Source organism: Trichosurus vulpecula, chromosome 3 (assembly GCF_011100635.1).
Source record: "Trichosurus vulpecula isolate mTriVul1 chromosome 3, mTriVul1.pri, whole genome shotgun sequence".
Taxonomy (NCBI): domain Eukaryota; kingdom Metazoa; phylum Chordata; class Mammalia; order Diprotodontia; family Phalangeridae; genus Trichosurus; species Trichosurus vulpecula.
This window is the reverse complement of record NC_050575.1, coordinates 101,978,854-101,996,308: the sequence shown is the minus strand read 5'-3', so window position 1 is coordinate 101,996,308 and position 17,455 is coordinate 101,978,854. Positions and strand designations below refer to the sequence as shown.

The 17,455-nt window shown below is 39.2% G+C and overlaps 2 protein-coding genes across 2 annotated transcripts in view; one reads left to right on the top strand and one right to left on the bottom strand.

Annotated features, from left to right (window-relative positions):
- PHF20 (PHD finger protein 20) overlaps positions 1-17,455 on the bottom strand; it is a 116,591-nt gene that overhangs the window by 23,821 nt on the left and 75,315 nt on the right. Inside the window, exons 11-13 of the mRNA XM_036748888.1 lie at positions 5,283-5,381; positions 4,400-4,564; positions 2,091-2,269 (exon numbers count right to left, since the gene is read on the bottom strand). Coding sequence (XP_036604783.1) covers positions 2,091-2,269; positions 4,400-4,564; positions 5,283-5,381 — 443 coding nt within the window. The remainder of the gene's footprint in view (positions 1-2,090; positions 2,270-4,399; positions 4,565-5,282; positions 5,382-17,455) is intronic.
- On the top strand, positions 10,931-12,135 carry LOC118841465 (fructose-bisphosphate aldolase A-like). The gene has a single exon (XM_036748889.1). The coding sequence runs from the start codon at positions 10,998-11,000 to the stop codon at positions 12,090-12,092; it is 1,095 nt and encodes a 364-aa protein (XP_036604784.1). The 5' UTR covers positions 10,931-10,997; the 3' UTR covers positions 12,093-12,135.

The window sequence follows — 17,455 nt, the reverse complement described above, 5'->3', positions numbered from 1 at the left end:
TTGAAAACTCGTATGAATTGTTGCAGAGTGAAATGAACAGAACCAGAAAAACAATTTATACGATAACAACAATATTGTTAAAATAAACAACTTTAGACAAAATGACCAACCACAACTCCTAAGGACTTACAACAAAACATGCTCTCCACCTCCAAATAGAAAGATAGTTGATTGAGAGTGCAAATCAAGGCATATTTTCTCCCTTTCTTTTCTTTCTTTGGTGTGTGTGAGGTAGGGGTAAGCGTGGGAGGTTGGTTAGGGAGTTAGGAGACATGATGAATGAGAGAATGTATTTCCTTGACAAAACATATTTGTAACAATTTTTTTTTGTCTTCTATGAGTGAGAAGAGAGAAGTGAGAGGAAGGAAATTCAGAACTAAAAATAAAATTGAATTTTTAAAAAGAACAAGATGAAAACTAGAAGAAATAAAAAGATTTTTTTAAAAAAACTATGGCATAAAGAAATGGAAGAAGAATGAATAACTAAGAATAAATGGTAGTAAACTATACCCAAGTAACAGACTCCCTAAAAATTAAAATAGACCAAACAAATCAATGACTATGAGACAGCAGAAAACATTAGAACAAAAATCAAAAGAATGAAAGAACACAGAAAAAGTACAGAGTATACGCTATCAAAACCAGGAAAACAAGTCAAGAATAGATAACTTCAGAAACATTGGACTCCTTGAAAACCATGATTTAAAAAAAAAGTTCTGATTCTTATCTTCAAGAAATCATATATGAAAACTCCCCATGTCTATTAGAATCAGAATACAAAGTGAAAATAGAAAGAATTCACAGATTCTGAGAGAAAAACCAAAAGGAGAAGTCTCAGAAAAGTCACTGAAAAATCCAGAACTTCCACATCAAAGGAACAAATACTATGACGTGACAGAAAGAAAGAGCTCAAGTACCTTGGAACCACAGTCAGGATCCCACAAGATCTGGCAGTTTCTACTCTGCATAACAGAAAATCTTAGAATATTCCAAAGCCAAAAGGTATGAGCTTGCAATCAAGTATAACTCATCCTGCAAAGCTAAATGTAATCCTACAGTGTGAAAGATGAACTTCTAAAGGAATATAAAACTGTTGAGCATTGCTGATGAAAAGATCAGAGCTGAGTATAAACTTTGAAATGCAAATACAAGAGTACAAAGAAACCCAGAAAGTTAAATTTATTCCAACAATTGGAAGGGGTTATAAGATAACGAAGGGCTAACATTCTAATAACAGGAGAAGAAATAAACCTTCCACAACCTTAAAATCTTCAAAGGGTACTGTTCTGAGGGTTTGAAGAAGGGAAAAAGGAGGGTAAAAGGGAAAGGAAGGGGGTGAAATGTACTATTTCTCATAAATGGGGTAAGAGAATATCTAAACAAAGAATTGGATGAGGAGAATGGGTATCAGATGAACCTCATTCTCACCTGAACTGAACAGTCAGGCTGAATGACTACACAAACAAGAATGAATATACAGAATGAATACACACACACAGATTTCAACAGAAATGCCTCAAATTCAACATAGACTAGGGATAGGGAATGTAGGAGGAGTATGATAACAAGGAAGGAATACTCACAAAGTAAAACCTCTCCTTGTTCCCTGCTCCTGGGGCTCACCATGTTAATGCTGAGCTTAGTCCAGAACCCTGACTGGCTTTGGCCCACTGCAACTAAGAACTCTTGATCTCAAGAGATCTACCAGCCACAGCCACCACACCCAGCATAAGAAAGCCATTTATGCCAGTCACTCTCAATTTACACTGAAATATATGTTCCTCTAGGGTAGAGTCAGCTTCATGACTATGTTTGATTACTACAGGACTTGAATGAGGAGATATGAGAAGACATCCTCACTCCATCCTCCATGGTGGTGGAAAGTCCACAACTGTTACACATGGCATATGTTTTCAGACCTTTTCAATGTATGGATCAGTGGTGGTGATATTTTTTCCCCTCTCTAAAATACTATTTATTATATGAATGACTCTCTGGGAGGGGAAAGGATCTGTGGGATAACTACAATGATATAAGAAACAGAAGCTATCAGTAAAACCTTATTTTAAGAAAAATTCGGATCCACATACCTGAATCATAAAGTCATTTTCTTCCTGGACCTCACAAATACACCGAACAACTTCAAAGTCAAAGTTGTCTTCTCCATCAGGATCATCATCTGGATTAGTGGTCACATCAATATCGTGGCTACAGTCTTCATCACTCCAGAGAAAACTCTCTGAAGACGAGTCACTCACATTATCTTCTTCTATGGCATGTGTATAAAATGGCAACTGCTGAGTAAATATTCTTTGGATAAAGGAATGAATACTTACTATACTACAATTCTATTAATACAATTTTACAATTTTATATCCCTTTGCAGTTAAGAAAGCACTTTATATACATTCTTGCATATTTTCCACAAACCAGTTCAATAAAAGCATCTATTGTGTGCAAAGGATTTTCTAAGTACTTCCTCTGATCCTCAGAACAACTTTATGAGGTAGGTGCTATTATGATCCTCATTTTACAGTTAAAGAAAATGAGGCAGAGATAAGTGTCTGAGGTCAGATGTGAACTTAGGTCTTCCTAACCCCAGGTACTGCATTCTACTGCATCAACTAGCTGACTATAAAACTATCTACAATTGAGATATACTCTCATCTAACAGATGAAGAAAATGAAGACTCAGAAAGATGAAACAAAATGTTTATGATCACTTAGCTGGTGAGTTGGGAGAACAAGGACGAAACAAGCCAGGTCTCTTAACTGCCAAGTACCCATGTTCACAGTACCATAAAAGATTTTCTCTTTCTTGTGATTCCAAATCTCTCCCCCCACCTCACTTACTTTCAATCTACTTGGGTTCTGTTCACAGTAAGGCTTGGACAATATGATTTATCAAAAAATTATAAAATTGTGGTTTTTTAACATAGGTGTAAGATGTAATAGCCATTACATAACACTAGAAAAGAGCTACAAATACAGAAATCCCTACTGATTTTTATTAACCATACTTCCTGCCAAGTAGCATGGACAATCAAAGGGTGACTGTAATTTTTTTTATCTTTAATTGGTTTTTATTGCATGTTGATATTTTTACACTTACAACTTTGCAGGTAAATTTACCTAAATATCACAGATTTCCCACTTTCACAGTACAGAGATCTTTCCTTCCTTTCTTTTAAAAAAAGTTTTAGTGATGTCTTTTGTTTTTATATCAAAGTCATTTCTAAAATATACCATTTCCTCCAAATCCCCAGTCTTCCTGTGTAACAAAGAAAAAAATCTTAAACCTATAGTAAGCAAAACCACGTTTCTGCCACTTCTGGCCCAGTGTAAAAAGGTATGCAATGTTCAATAGCCACAGTTCCCCATATCTTCAGCCAAGGGACCTTTCCCTTAACACTTCTTTTTAAAAGGTAGCCCCTAATTCAGTTATGGACTTCCTGGAAGGCAGGAGAAGCTTAAGTAATATTTATTCATATGCATAAGGAAAAGACAGCCAGAAGGGGTAGGGCAGTCTCCCTTATTTTCACTCCTAAGAGGTTTTCATTTTCTTTCTGTTATCTCTGAGAGGACTAGTATGAATAATCCTCAACACTGCTATATTTTCAGCTGGTAAATGATTTAGAAGAAGTCAATATAATCATAAAGAACTGATATCCTTTGTTCAGAACCTAGATGAATTTATCAGCCTCAAGCTGTGGCTTCTCAGGGGGTCTTGTTATCTCCTGGATATCATCCTATATAAAGTGCTCCGACAAAAGAGAAAAATTTAGCCATTTGCTGTTCTATTGTCCAAATTTATTATGCAAAGTAACAATATAATATGGCTCCTATCACCTTTGGAGAAAAGTTTCAATGTGAAGGAAGTAAGAAGAAATTCAATTAACCAGGAGTAGGACAATTAGCAGCAGCAAAGAGTGGAAAAGGAAGGAAAATGGTTTCATGGATTGCCAAAAGTTTTCTTCCATTTCCTAAAATCAAGCCATGACATTCATTTGTTGTTGGGGTAGTATAAACAATGAAACAAGATAAATTTAGCACACAGTCACCTATTTTAATGTGGTGGGCATTATAGAATCATACAATCTCAGAATTAACAGGACTCACCTTGCTAGAAAATGCATGAAACATTTTCTGGAAGAATTCCCTACTACAGGGAACTGTAGTCTGTCAACAGCGGGTTCAAGCAACCTGTGATAAAGGTCCTTACTTCTAAAGAAATAAACCCTCTTTAAGCTAGGATTCTGAGCAGCCTTAAAGTATCCTCCATGTTGCTGTAAAGCTTGGATGTCTAAGAGGGTCTGGGCTCTCTACTGGGATAAGGGTACCCCCCCCTTTTATTCATATTTCTAAGCCAAATGAATGGGACATATATGCTCATTCTTACCAGGTATTTTTCCTCTTTCTCGGTGATTTCCATTATCAGAGCTATGGACTGAGGTACCCAGGGGAGTACCAGATTTATTTGAGGAGCTACACCTGGTAACAGCAAACGGCTTGGGAGGTGAACACTCTTGGGAAACATCACTAGCATCTTCACTGCAAGAGTATTCTGTAAGTAAAACAAGATCAGTAGTGAATGATTCTACATGGACATACAAAGCTGTACTGAATTTAAATAAGCAGCATGTACACAGTACAATTTGTGAACTACAGAATTTTGTGGTACAAACCTCAGTCACACAAAAAGATTTTCATCCAAAATATTTCTATTAGCCTTTTTCCACATCATAAAGGATCAATCCTCTTTAAGAGTGGCTGAACCTGCCTGAGAATGACTCCCCATAACTTTGAGAATGTAAGAAGAGAATGTAAGAATCCCTGTTCTTTATACACAAACCTAGTTAGCAAACAGCGCAATATGTAGAAATTTTGGTTAACATTATTTTTATGTCAATATTAAATCTAGAGTTATTCATGTGAACTTCATCAGGAATAAACTTATAAATACCAACCACGTCTCAAAACTAATGGAGGCAAATCTCATCTACTCTGCATTCCAAAACCAGAATCGAGGACCATCTCAACATTCAGCAATGTGTTTGGACAGGGTTTGGGAAAGGAGTGAGATTCTCTACTCCTAAACTCATTGTATCAGATTACCAGCATCCAAAAATTGGGGCAAAGACAGAGTGCCTCCTCACCTCCAGAGATTAGGCTGCGACTCTGAATACATTGCCCAAACTTAGGAGGACTAAGGAAAATTCCATTCCCATATTCTACCCCCATATTCAATTACAAACAACTTTTCCACAAAGGTAAAATATTACCAGGCTTAGATTTCTTTTTCTTTTTCTTTTTTTTCTTCGACTTTAATCTTACAAATTCTCTGAACTTCTTTTCTTTGTTCTTTTCCTTGTCTTTTACAGCTAGGAGAGAAAAGAATTTTAAGCATTATTTTCTATCTGACAAATCTTTCAGCTTTTTTCTTCTCCAATTTCTGATTCTTATCTCTTTTTCCTACTACTATTAAAGGTATCACTATCCTTTCTGATCACCTGAATTTGCAGCCTTAGTGTCACTCTCAATTCCTCATTCACCCCACGTATCATTACCGAGTCTTGCAATTTCTTCCTCCGCAACATCACTTTCTCCTTTTCTACACTCACACAAGTAAGTTCAGGCCCTCATCACCTCTCAAACAGAGCAATGAAATAGCCTTCAAACTGGCCTCCCTGCCTCAACTATCTTGCCTCTGTCATCCACCCACAGCTGCCAAGGTGATTTTCCTAACACACAGGTCTAAATAATGTCACCTCCTACTCACTGAATTTCAGTGGCTCCCTATTACCTCAAAAACTAAATATAAACTCTTCAGCAGTTCTTCACAACTTGGCCTCTTCCTATCTTTCTAGGCTTCTTACATATTATTCTCCTATACACACTCTTGAGTCCAACCAAACTGGCCGACCTGCCCTTTTCTCACACTTGCAGCTCTTCTCTCATCTCCATGTCTCTGCACCAGCCGCCCCCATGTCTAAAAAGCTCTTCCTCTTCACTTCTGCCTCTCAGAATCAGAGGCTTCCTTTAAGACTCAGCTCTAGTACCATCTCTTACAGGAGGCCTTTCTCATATCTGCCCCACTCCCACCTGACAGTGCCTTCCCCTGTAAGGCTATATACTTCCATCTACTCTGTACATACGGATTTATGTAAATCTTGAATCTTTGATGGAATTCAAGCTCCCTGAGGACAGGAACCATTTTTACCTAGTGCTTAGCACACTATCTGGCACAGAGTAAGCATTTAATAAATGTTATTTTGTCTAATAAAATGTTATATTGTTAACTAATGTACAAACCCAAATAGCAGCAATGAAAATCAGGTTTTCCTGAGAGGACAATGGGATGTACGGATAAAAGCCCTGGATTTCTGTAACGGCAACCATACTGGCATATCCAGGATGGCGGCTAGTGCAGGCTCCTTTATCTGCTTTACTAGGAAAGACAGCTGTTTCAGGGGTCAACAATCTTCTTTAATTAAACAGAAAAATACAGAGAAGAGAAATAAAGACCAACAGACAGGGCTCTACTGCCTGAATCAAAACAATACTGCTATATATACTTTACATTGACCACTGGATCAAGAGCACCTTTACCTCTGAGTAGTCGGGGATCTCTGAACATACGTCTACTCAGAGTCTTGACCAGGGAATCACAAGATCCTTCTTGTAAGTGAGCCCTCAAAAGCAAAAGCTCACCTCTCAGAATATATACTCTTTCAGCTAATAGGCTCAGAGCCGGAACCCTCCTGACTCAGTGCATAATTAGAAATGAACAAAAGGTGTGTAAGCCTTCCTGCAAGCAAGCAAACTTCCCATAATGGGCTCCACATAAGGCCTATTGATGGGCAGGGAAAATCTTATTCCCCATTAACCTTACAACTTCTAATTAGCAGTCCTACCTTCTAGTGCTAGCTCTTCCACTAACTGACTATGTAACCTTGACTAAGTCTCCTTTCTCCTCTGAGCCTAGATTTCTTCCTCTATAAAATGAGGGAGGCACCCCAATTCTTCTTAGGAGCTGCTTCTTTTTCTTAATGTCTTGGGAGGAGACAAGTATTCCAGATGATATGCCACAGTCCTAGTTGGAAGAGTTAAAAAAAATTAAGAAGAAAGGATAAGATGACAGCAATGGGTAGATAAAGTGTAGTATCCACATATATACGTGTGTGTGTGTGTGTGTGTGTGTATGTGTGTGTGTGTAAATGAGTTGTGATCCCCTGGATCAGATGGAGTAAAACATACCTTCCAACCAAAACAATACATGACTTCTATGCGTTTCAAAGTGTTACAATGACTCCTACTTAATAATAAACTCATATTTCTTTATCACTTTCAAGTTTACAGTGTTTATTACTAATGGCTTGCTGAGTTTCTTTTTAAAGTTTCTTTTTAAAGAATGTTCTCTTTTTTCTTTATTTCTTAATTTGAGTATGCCTATCTAATTCCTTTGAATAACTCAGGTTTCTCTTCACAGAATTTTGCATCATAATTTCTGATAATTCTATTTCCTTTCAGATATAACTACACCTTATTCATTTTAATTTCGGTAATCTGGTATTTTTTTAAAAAAACAACTTAGCTGGGAGGTTGGAGTCAAGATGGCAGAGTAAAAGCAGGGACTTGCTTGAGCTTTCCCCCAAAACCTTCCCAATACCTATAAAAATGACTCTAAACAAATTCTAGAGCAGCAGAACCTGCAAAATGACAGAGTGAAACAAATTTCCAGCCCAAAACAACCTGAAAAGTATACAGGAAAGGTCTGCTGCACCAGTCTGAGAGAAAAGCGCAGTCCAGTGTGGGCCGCATCAGCACAGATGGGGCCAGAGCAGGCATCAGAATACTGAATCACTGGCAGCTGTGGTGGTTTCCAGACTTCTCAACCCACAAACACCAAAGACAACTTATAAGGTCAGTAGGAAAGGTCTGTTGGACCCAGGTGAGAGGAGCAAGGTCGGGCCCCAGCCCCGGGGTGGTGGTGGTGGTGGCAGCAGCAGTGGCTGCTTCTGGAGCTCTCGGCCATCCCACAGATGATAGGGAACTCGAGCAGCTGACCAGAGGAAGACTGTAGGGATCTCTTTGCTGGTGCTGAGGCAGGAGTCTCTTGCTTTGCCTGTGCTTTGATCTGGGTCACAAACCTGGGTGGCAGTCCTGGGGCAAGGAGGGGCAGTGGCATAGCTGAGCTTGTGGCAGCAGTGGAGAGGGAATCCTCTTCACAGTTCCATGGCAGAAAAAAAATGCTCGTGGTCACTCACAGACCAGAGCACAGACCAGGAGAGGAGTAAACACCTCTTCTTTGATCATACAACCTTGTAAGAACTGAAAAATCTCTGAAAACAGCTGCATAAAACCCCTGAGGCTTGGGACAGTACAACCTCCACAATGGAAGCAGAGACTTACTTAACAAACAGCTAAAAAATCAAGTAAATGGATAGGAAAATGAGCAAACAGCAGAAAAAAAATCAGACTATAGAATCTTAGTTTGATAACAAGGAAGATCAAAACATACAACCAGAAAAAGACAACAAAGTCAAAGTTCCTACATCCAAAACCTCCAAGAAATATATGAATTGGTCACAGGCCATAGAAGAGAAAGGATTTAGAAAATCAAGTAAGAGAAGTAGAGGAAAAATTGGGAAGAGAAATGAGAGTGATACAAGAAAATCATGAAAACAAGTCAACAGCTTGCTAAAGGAGACCCAAAAAAATGCTGGAGAAAATAACATCTTAAAAAATAGACTAACACAAATGGCAAAAAAGCTCCAGAAAGCCAATGAGGAGAAAAATGCCTTAAAAAGCAGAATTGGCCAAATAGAAAAGGAGGTCCAAAAGCTCACTGAAGAAAATAATTCCTTAAAAATTAGAATAAAGCAAATGGAAGCTAATGACTTTATAAGAAATCAAGAAATCATAAAAGAAAACCAAAAGAATGAAAAAATGGAAGACGATGTGAAATATCTCATTGGAAAAACAACTGACCTGGAAAATAGATCCAGGAGACATAATTTTAAAATTATTGGTCTACCTGAGCCCAGATGTCATCTTTCAAGAAATTATCAAGGAAAACTGCCATGATATTCTAGAACCAGAGGGGAAAATAGATATTGAAAGGATCCACCTATAACCTCCTGAAAGAGATCCCAAAAGAAAGCTCCCAGAATATTACAGCCAAATTCCAGAGTTCCCAGGTCAAGGAGAAAATATTTCAAGCAGCCAGAAAGAAACAATTCAAGTATGTGGAAACACAATCAGGATAACACAAGATTTAGTAGCTTCTACATTAAGGGATCGAAGGGCTTGGAATATGATATTCTAGAGGTCAAAGGAGCTAGGATTAAAGCCAAGAACTATCTACTCAGAAAAACTGAGTATAATACTTCAGGGGGGGTAATGGAATTTCAATGAAATAGAGGACTTCTAAGCATTCTTGGTGGAAAGACCAGAGCTGAATAGAAAATCTGACTTTCAAATACAAGAATCAAGAAAAGCATGAAAAGGTAAATAGGAAAGGGAAATCATAAAGGACTTATTAAAGTTGAATCGTTTACATTCCTAAATGGAAAGATGACTTTTGTAATTCCCTTTCTCAGTATTAAGAGAGTTGGAGGGAAAACAAACACACACACATATGTACATATATATGTATGTATGTATGTATGTATGTATGTATATATATTGTATGTGTGTGTATATATATATATGTACATATACACACACATATAGAGGGCACAGGGTGAGTTGAATATAAAGGGATTATATCTAAAAAATAAAATTAAGGAGAGAGGAATGTACTGGGAGTATAAGAAAAGGAGAGGTAGAATGGGGTAAATCATCTCACATAAAAGAGGCAAGAAAAAGCTTTTACAATGGAGGGAAAGAGGGCAAAGGTGAGAAGGAATGAATGAACCTTACTCTCATCAGATTTGGCTTAAGAAGGGCATGAAAATCTATCTTACCCTACAAGAAAGCAGGGGGGAAGGGGATAAGGGAGGGGGAGGTGATAGAAGGGAGAGCTAAAAGGAGTGGGTAATCAGAAGAAAATACCTTTGAGGCGGGACAGAGTCAAAGGAGAGAACAGAATAAATGGGAGGCAGGATAGAATGGAGAGAAATATAGTTAGTCTTTCACAACATGACTGTTATGAAAGTGTTTTGCATGACTACACATGTATAACCTATATCAAATCGCTTGCCTTCTCAATGAGGGTGGGTGAGGAGGAAGGCAGAGAATGTGGAACTCAGAGTTTTAAAAATGAATACTAAAAATTGCTTTTACATGCAACTGGGAAATAAGATATACAGGAAATGGGGTATAGAAATCTATCTTGCCCTACAGGAAAATAGAAGGGAAGGGGAGGGGGGGAGGGGTTGTGCAGTTTACAATGATAGTGAGTGCAGAGAACGTAGTTGGGGAAAAGGCCAGATGAAGTTCCATTAAGAATAAAGCACCTTAACCTAAGATACTATCTTGAATAATAATAATCTTGAGACTTTTCTTATCTATGTTAGGTTATATTAATGGTGAAGGAAACAACCTATTCAATTAAGAAAATTCCTTTCTCCTGCTATGGTTAAAGACATGGAGAGCATAAATCTGAGTGACATCATGAGTTGGGATTGTTCTAAAAACTATTTAAGACTTGTCATTCTTTTACCAAATAAGGTATAAAGAAAATAAGGGGACGGAGGTGCCAAAAAGTGGGGAATGGAAGATGTAAGCAGGGGCAGAGACTCACACGGGTGGTTTAGGTATTCCAGATAGGCTATAAATCCTGCAGTACCCAATCAATGGGGAAGCAGGGGAGGGAACTGTGAATTGGGGATATTGATAAAAAGCTATGTGTTTGTCTCAAATGGGTATGCCTTCTTGTGGGTTACCTGCTCTTGCAAGAACGTTAAATAAAAGTCCTTCCTGGGCAGAAGTTCGGTTCTTGACCGTAAGCGGTCTGCTTTCTGCCGGAAACTACCAGCACAGCCAAGGAAAACATGCCTTACCAACACCCAGCGTTGACACCGGAGCAAAAGAAAGAACTGTCTGATATAGCTCACCGAATTGTTGCTCCGGGCAAGGGAATCTTGGCAGCAGATGAGTCTACCGGTAGCATTGCAAAGCGGCTGCAGTCCATTGGAACTGAGAACACAGAGGAAAATCGACGCCTCTATAGGCAGTTGCTTCTGACAGCAGACGATCGAGTGAACAACTGTATTGGAGGTGTTATCCTTTTCCATGAGACACTCTACCAGAAAGCCGATGATGGCCGTCCTTTCCCCAAAGTCATAAAGGCAAAGGGTGGCATTGTGGGCATCAAGGTGGACAAAGGTGTAGTGCCCCTGGCAGGGACCAATGGCGAGACTACCACCCAAGGTCTGGATGGGCTGAGTGAGCGCTGTGCCCAGTATAAGAAGGATGGAGCTGACTTTGCCAAGTGGCGTTGTGTACTGAAGATTGGGGATAATACGCCTTCTCCACTTGCCATCATGGAGAATGCCAATGTGCTGGCCCGATATGCCAGCATTTGCCAGCAGAATGGCATCGTCCCCATCGTGGAGCCAGAAATTCTCCCTGATGGAGAACATGATCTGAAGCGTTGTCAGTATGTCACTGAGAAGGTCCTGGCTGCTGTCTACAAAGCTCTGAGTGACCACCATATCTATCTGGAAGGGACCTTGCTGAAGCCTAACATGGTCACCCCTGGCCATGCCTGTACTCAGAAGTATTCACATGAGGAGATCGCAATGGCAACTGTAACTGCCCTTCACTGGACTGTGCCTCCTGCAGTCACCGGTATCACCTTTCTTTCTGGGGGTCAGAGTGAAGAAGATGCCTCCATCAGTCTGAATGCCATCAATACCTGCCCCTTGCATAAGCCATGGGCCCTGACCTTTTCTTATGGTCGAGCCCTGCAGGCATCTGCCCTTAAGACCTGGGGTGGAAAGAAAGAAAATGTCAAGGCTGCCCAAGAGGAATATATTAAGCGGGCCACGGCTAACAGCCAAGCTGCTCAAGGCAAGTATACTCCAAGTGGAAAGTCAGGAGCTGCAGCCAGCGAGTCTCTCTTTGTCTCTAACCATGCCTACTAACTTAAGTCAAGGCCTTCCACCGGGGTATGCCCTAACAGTCCAGGAAGAGGCTGAGATCCCAGAGCTTTGTGCTGACCTCTCCCATCACTCCTAACTTGTGTGGTATTGTTGCTCTCTGGTGAATCTAGTGACCCCTCCTCAGCCCACTTTTTCCAATAAACAACTATTTAACAAGGAAAAAAAAAAAGTCCTTCCTGATTTCACTATCTGGCACATGGAGTCCTTGGTAAGACACTTGTTTATTACAGTGATAAGAGAGAGTGATAAAACTCTCAGTTTTAGCTGCCAATGGTGATCCCCACTAGACCAAGGGTTGCAGCCATGACAATCTTGGAGCCAGGATTCTAGGTAGGATGTTGCAGTCAGCCCAGAAGGGAAGTCCCAAGAAGCCAGGGTGATCAGAGACTCAAACAAGCCCAAGAGGGATACTGGACTTGGGACTGAGGTTTATAGAAACTGAGGTAAGATGTTTGTATATTTGTTTTATATCTTGAAAATAAATATTTCTTTGTCAAGGCTGAAGTGATTATCAGTGGTTAAATGGAACTAGGGTACAGGGAAGTAGCCCACGTAGCACATACTTGAGGAAACACTACAAGTTAGCTGCATTGGCATAACTTTGCAAACTTTTCTTTTTTCAAGTGCTTGACTATTTAAAGACTGGCACTTCTGTATATAAGTATTGATATAGTTATACAGTTTACATTACTGAGTCCTGTATGTTAAGCTTAATGTGAGAAATCTGGAAAGGGCAACTAGGTGAAGTAGATAGAGTACTGGTCCTGGGGTCATCTTCCTGAGTTCAAATCTGGCCTCAGACACTTACTAGCTGTGTGACCCTGGGCAAGTCACTTAACCCTGTTTGCCTCAGTTTCCTCATCTGTAAAATGATTTTGGAGAAGGAAATGGCAAATCTCTCCAGTATCTTTGCCAAGAAAACCCCAAATGGGGTCATAAAGAGTTGGACACAACTGAAATGACTGCACAAGAGAAATCTACTATCACAAGATTGCTACCATCTTGTAGGAATGTTTATATTGTTCCTAAGCATTTAACCAACCTAGACTACTTGCCTTTTGTGAAAGCAAAATGTGTAACATCTTCGGATGTGCCTAAAATCCCTTGGATGTGCTTTTCTTTGCTACTTCTCCAACTGCTCCTACTTGTCTTTTTTGTCCAGAAGAGTGTGAAATTCCATTTGGTTCACTCTGGCAGAATTGGGGAATTTCTGGTCCTTTGGAATAAGGATCCAGAGAAAATTGCCCCAACCTTGTAATAGCAATTTTGATTTGAAGAACTTTCCCACCTATTAATAGGCCATATGACCTGCTTACGTCACAGAAAACCTAAGTCACATGTGGTGGGAGGAGCTTGCTGAGAGGAAAAGGAAGTTGTGTCACAGGAAATGCTGAGAGAGCCATTATGGCTGCTATGACAGTTAGAACTGAGGTAAAGAGAGCAGACCTGTGATAGCTGTACTGTGAGTTTTTGGGAAGGCATCAGCAGGGGGCGGAGAGGTTTTGGGAGGGTAAGGCTCCATGCTGTGATATTGTGTTTTAAGTTCCTTGCTGTTTTGATAAAGTGGGCTCACTGGTTGTGGGAGTTGGTGGCTTGGTTATGGGATCTGGATATCTGGTGTCTGAATAAATGTTTTTCTTCTTCTACCCTCTATATGGAGAATATTTCATACATTGCAATACAGAACTACATAGGCATATTCACAATTACTGTCAATGTTGTGTGTATTTTGCTTTGCTGTTACAGACCTTTATGGAGGAATCATCTGTGGCAGAGGGACCCACAGAAAATTCTTGTGTGTCCTATGTAGAAAGGGACACATACTGTCCAGACCTCTGTTGGATTGCCCTATGCCCTGATGGAATCATGGAAGAGTTCCTACCCAGGAAAATTTTCTCATCCGAAAAAGAAGTAAGCTTCTAGTCAACTATAACTCCCAAATCTCTGTGGGGAGAGCTCCACCTAAGTTGTAGACCAGGTTTTCCTGTGAAATGGGAAGATAGTTTTCTTTTTCTGTTTTTTCACTTTTGAGTAAAGAAAGGCCCTGCAAGGCAAAGGCTAAGCAGGCAGAAATATTTGGGTAAATTCTGTGAAATATTGCTTTTGTGAATCTGTAAAACTTGTTATTTAGGTATAAATAAAATTTTTGTTTGTACATGTAGGATTGTATATACAATCATATAACATTGGCTGCTTTGAGACTTGAGTGTATGATACCAGAGAAGCAAATCAATGGAAACTGCTTCTCCCTCCCCCAGAGACCACTAGAGAACCATTCTGAATTTGGAATGAGGATGTATGTTAATCAAAATGCACTCATTCATATTTTCTGAGGACATCAACTTTGAAACAAGGTTAAATGTGTAATGACACTCTTCAAGCATGCTAAAATGGCCTAACATAGAGACCCCCTGATTCCCTGAATCCCTAACTACGTCTCCTTACCAGACAGATGATTAAAGTTGGAACAATGGTGACTCTTGAAGCCAGGATTCTAGGTGTGATGTTGTAGCCTGACAGGAAAGCTCTGATAAGTCAGGATAACTGTGACTGAAGCCCAAATAGGATTTTTAACTTGGAAGTAGGACAGTAAAGAACTGAGGTAAGACATTTGTATGTCTGTTTTAGTTCCATTGAAGTAAATATTTCTTTATTAAAGCTCTTAAAAAAATCAATTATCATGACCAAAAAAAGAACCTAAACAGCATATTTCAAGAAATCTTAAAAGAAAACTGCCCAGATCTCTTAGAACCAAAGGGCAAAACTGAAATAATCTACTGGTCACCTCCTGAAAAAAAAACAACCTTAATTAAAACTCCCTGGAACATCACAGCCAAAGCTTCCAGGACAAAAAAAAATACTGCAATCAGCCAAAAAGAACGAATTCAAGTACCAAGGAGCCACTGTCAGGATCACACATGATTTGGCATCCACCGCTATAAAGGAGCAGAAAACATGAAATACAATATTCCAGAAGGCAAAGAATATGGATTTACAGCCAAGGATAACTTTCCCAGAAAAACTGAGTATGATGTTACAGAGAAAAGAAAATCAACCCTAAATGAAATAAAAGTACTTTCAAGCATTCCTGATGAAAAGATCAGAGCTCTGTAGAAGCTTTAATGTTCAAACACAGCAGTTAAAAAGAATATAAAAAGATAAACATGAATGAACAAGGATAAAAGACTAAACAAAGATAAACTGCTTACATTCTAATATGGGGAAATGATGTATGTGCTCCCTAAGAACTCTATAATCATCAGGGGTCATAGAAAAAGTCTAATTGGATAGAAGGTCTGGGAGTGGGTCTGTTAAGTCTTGATGATCTTAAGAGGAGAATGGAAAGGGAGAGAAAGAGGAATATTTGGGGTGGAGGGAATGGAGAAAGGGAAGCGAAGGTTAAGGGAAATTATCTCAAATAATCAGGATGCAGGAGCAGACATCTATACAAATAAGGAGGAGGAGGGGAAAGGAATGGCTGATACTTGAACATTATCCTCATCTGAACTGGTCAAAAGAGGAAAGAATATACATCTCACTGAACAGGGAAATAGGAGAGAAAGTGGTAAAGGGAAAAGAGTGAATTTGTGGAAGGACAGATTAGGGGAGGGATCAGTTCTAAGCAATACAAACTCTAAGGATATACAAAAATATTTATAGCTCTTTCTGAGGTGGCAAAAAATGAGAATGAGGGTTCCCCATAAATTAGGGAATGGATAAAGAAGTTATGGTATACAAACATGATGGAATAATAATGTGCTGACTTTATCAGCATAATGACCAACCAGGATTCCAGAAAACTAATGATGAAACATTCCGTCTACCTCCTGAAAGAGAGATGAAGGTCTCAGGATACAGAATGAGACAAATATTTTTGGAAATGGTCAATGTGGAAATTTGTTTTGATCCACTATATGTATCTGTAATGGGTTGGCTTTTAGCTTACAAATCAAATATCTGAACATTTAAAAAAAAAAGAATCATAGGATTTTGAGCTGCCAGGAAACCTAGAGGGTCATTTTATAGATAAGGAACTGAGACCCAGAAAAGTTAGTTATATACTCAAAATCCCATGGGTACTAAGTAGGAGAACCTGAGGTTCAAACGTGTGCTCCTGACTCCAGAGATCTTTCCACTAGACCATCCTGAGCGCCCTGCTTTCAATGGTCATTCACTGCTGTATGGTAACTAGTGCTCACTTGTAATCATCAAACACGGAAAACTTTTTCTATTTAGTAATCTGCAAATTTGTTCCACAATGTAAAAGTGGATTTATCAAAAAACAAATTTCTACAAAGACCTCTCTACCTCCAGCTACAGAGGCTGGAAGGTGTGAGTCACAGATAATTTCATTGGCAAGTACCCTTCCCCTGATGAAAGCTTCCATGTTCAGAAAAGACTGTGGTCCTGTTTCATTACATATCACCAAAAAAAAAAGAAGAAGAAGTTATTTCAGTTTCCTACTTTACAATCTACAAATTTTTTCTTGTTCTACACCAGGAAAATACAGGAGAGATCAGAAGGACTACAACAGCATGAAGCAAAACCTCAAAAGTTAAAATGGAGCTTGAAGAGAGAAGCCAGAAAAACAAATACTGGCCTGGGGAGAACTGCTATTACTCCAAACACAGTCTTCCCATGATTGTCTACAATCTTTGTAAATCTAAACACCACTTGCAAAGATCTGCGATCTTTACCAAATGGTGACCAAGGCTATCACATAAAGATAGTATTTCAGAATCTGTCCTTGTGGGAAAAGGCCTATGCTCAGAAAGTTGAGAATCACAATGGTTCTTAATTAAGTTAGTTAAAATGAACCAGCAGCTCCAAGTGTGGGCAACAGAGTTCACTTAGCAAGCTGGAAAAAATATCAGCTCTGTGTTTCAAGTCTACCCTGCTTAAAACCAGAAGATATACAACCTACGTCATTCACATGCTAGGACCATGATGAATATCCAAAGCCTCAAACAGGAAGAAAAAATAAGGCATCAAACAGGGAGCCCAACCTATATGTTGTTTTCACTCAAAAAATTATTTTTAAAAGTTGATCTATTTCCCCATTATAACCTGTTGATTCAAGTTAAGAAGAGCTAGAAGGTTCTAGTATGTCTAAACAAAATTTTAGAAGCCAAACTGAATAGCCACAAATGATGAGCTAAGGGACCAGGGCACTAACTCTATGAACTTACCAAGTGTCAAACAATATGTTCTTTCACATTATAAAGTCCCTGGGGAAATCAAATGACAGGATTCCCATATAGAAACAGGCTTGGTGAGCTCAGCTGAAAAGATACAGTGTTATAACACTAGCACTTTTATGGCTTGAAAGAGAAAACCTACCTTCT

Excerpts from the sequence above, each read along its gene's own strand:
- LOC118841465 (XM_036748889.1), top strand. The coding sequence starts at position 10,998 with ATGCCTTACCAACACCCAGCGTTGACACCGGAGCAAAAGAAAGAACTG.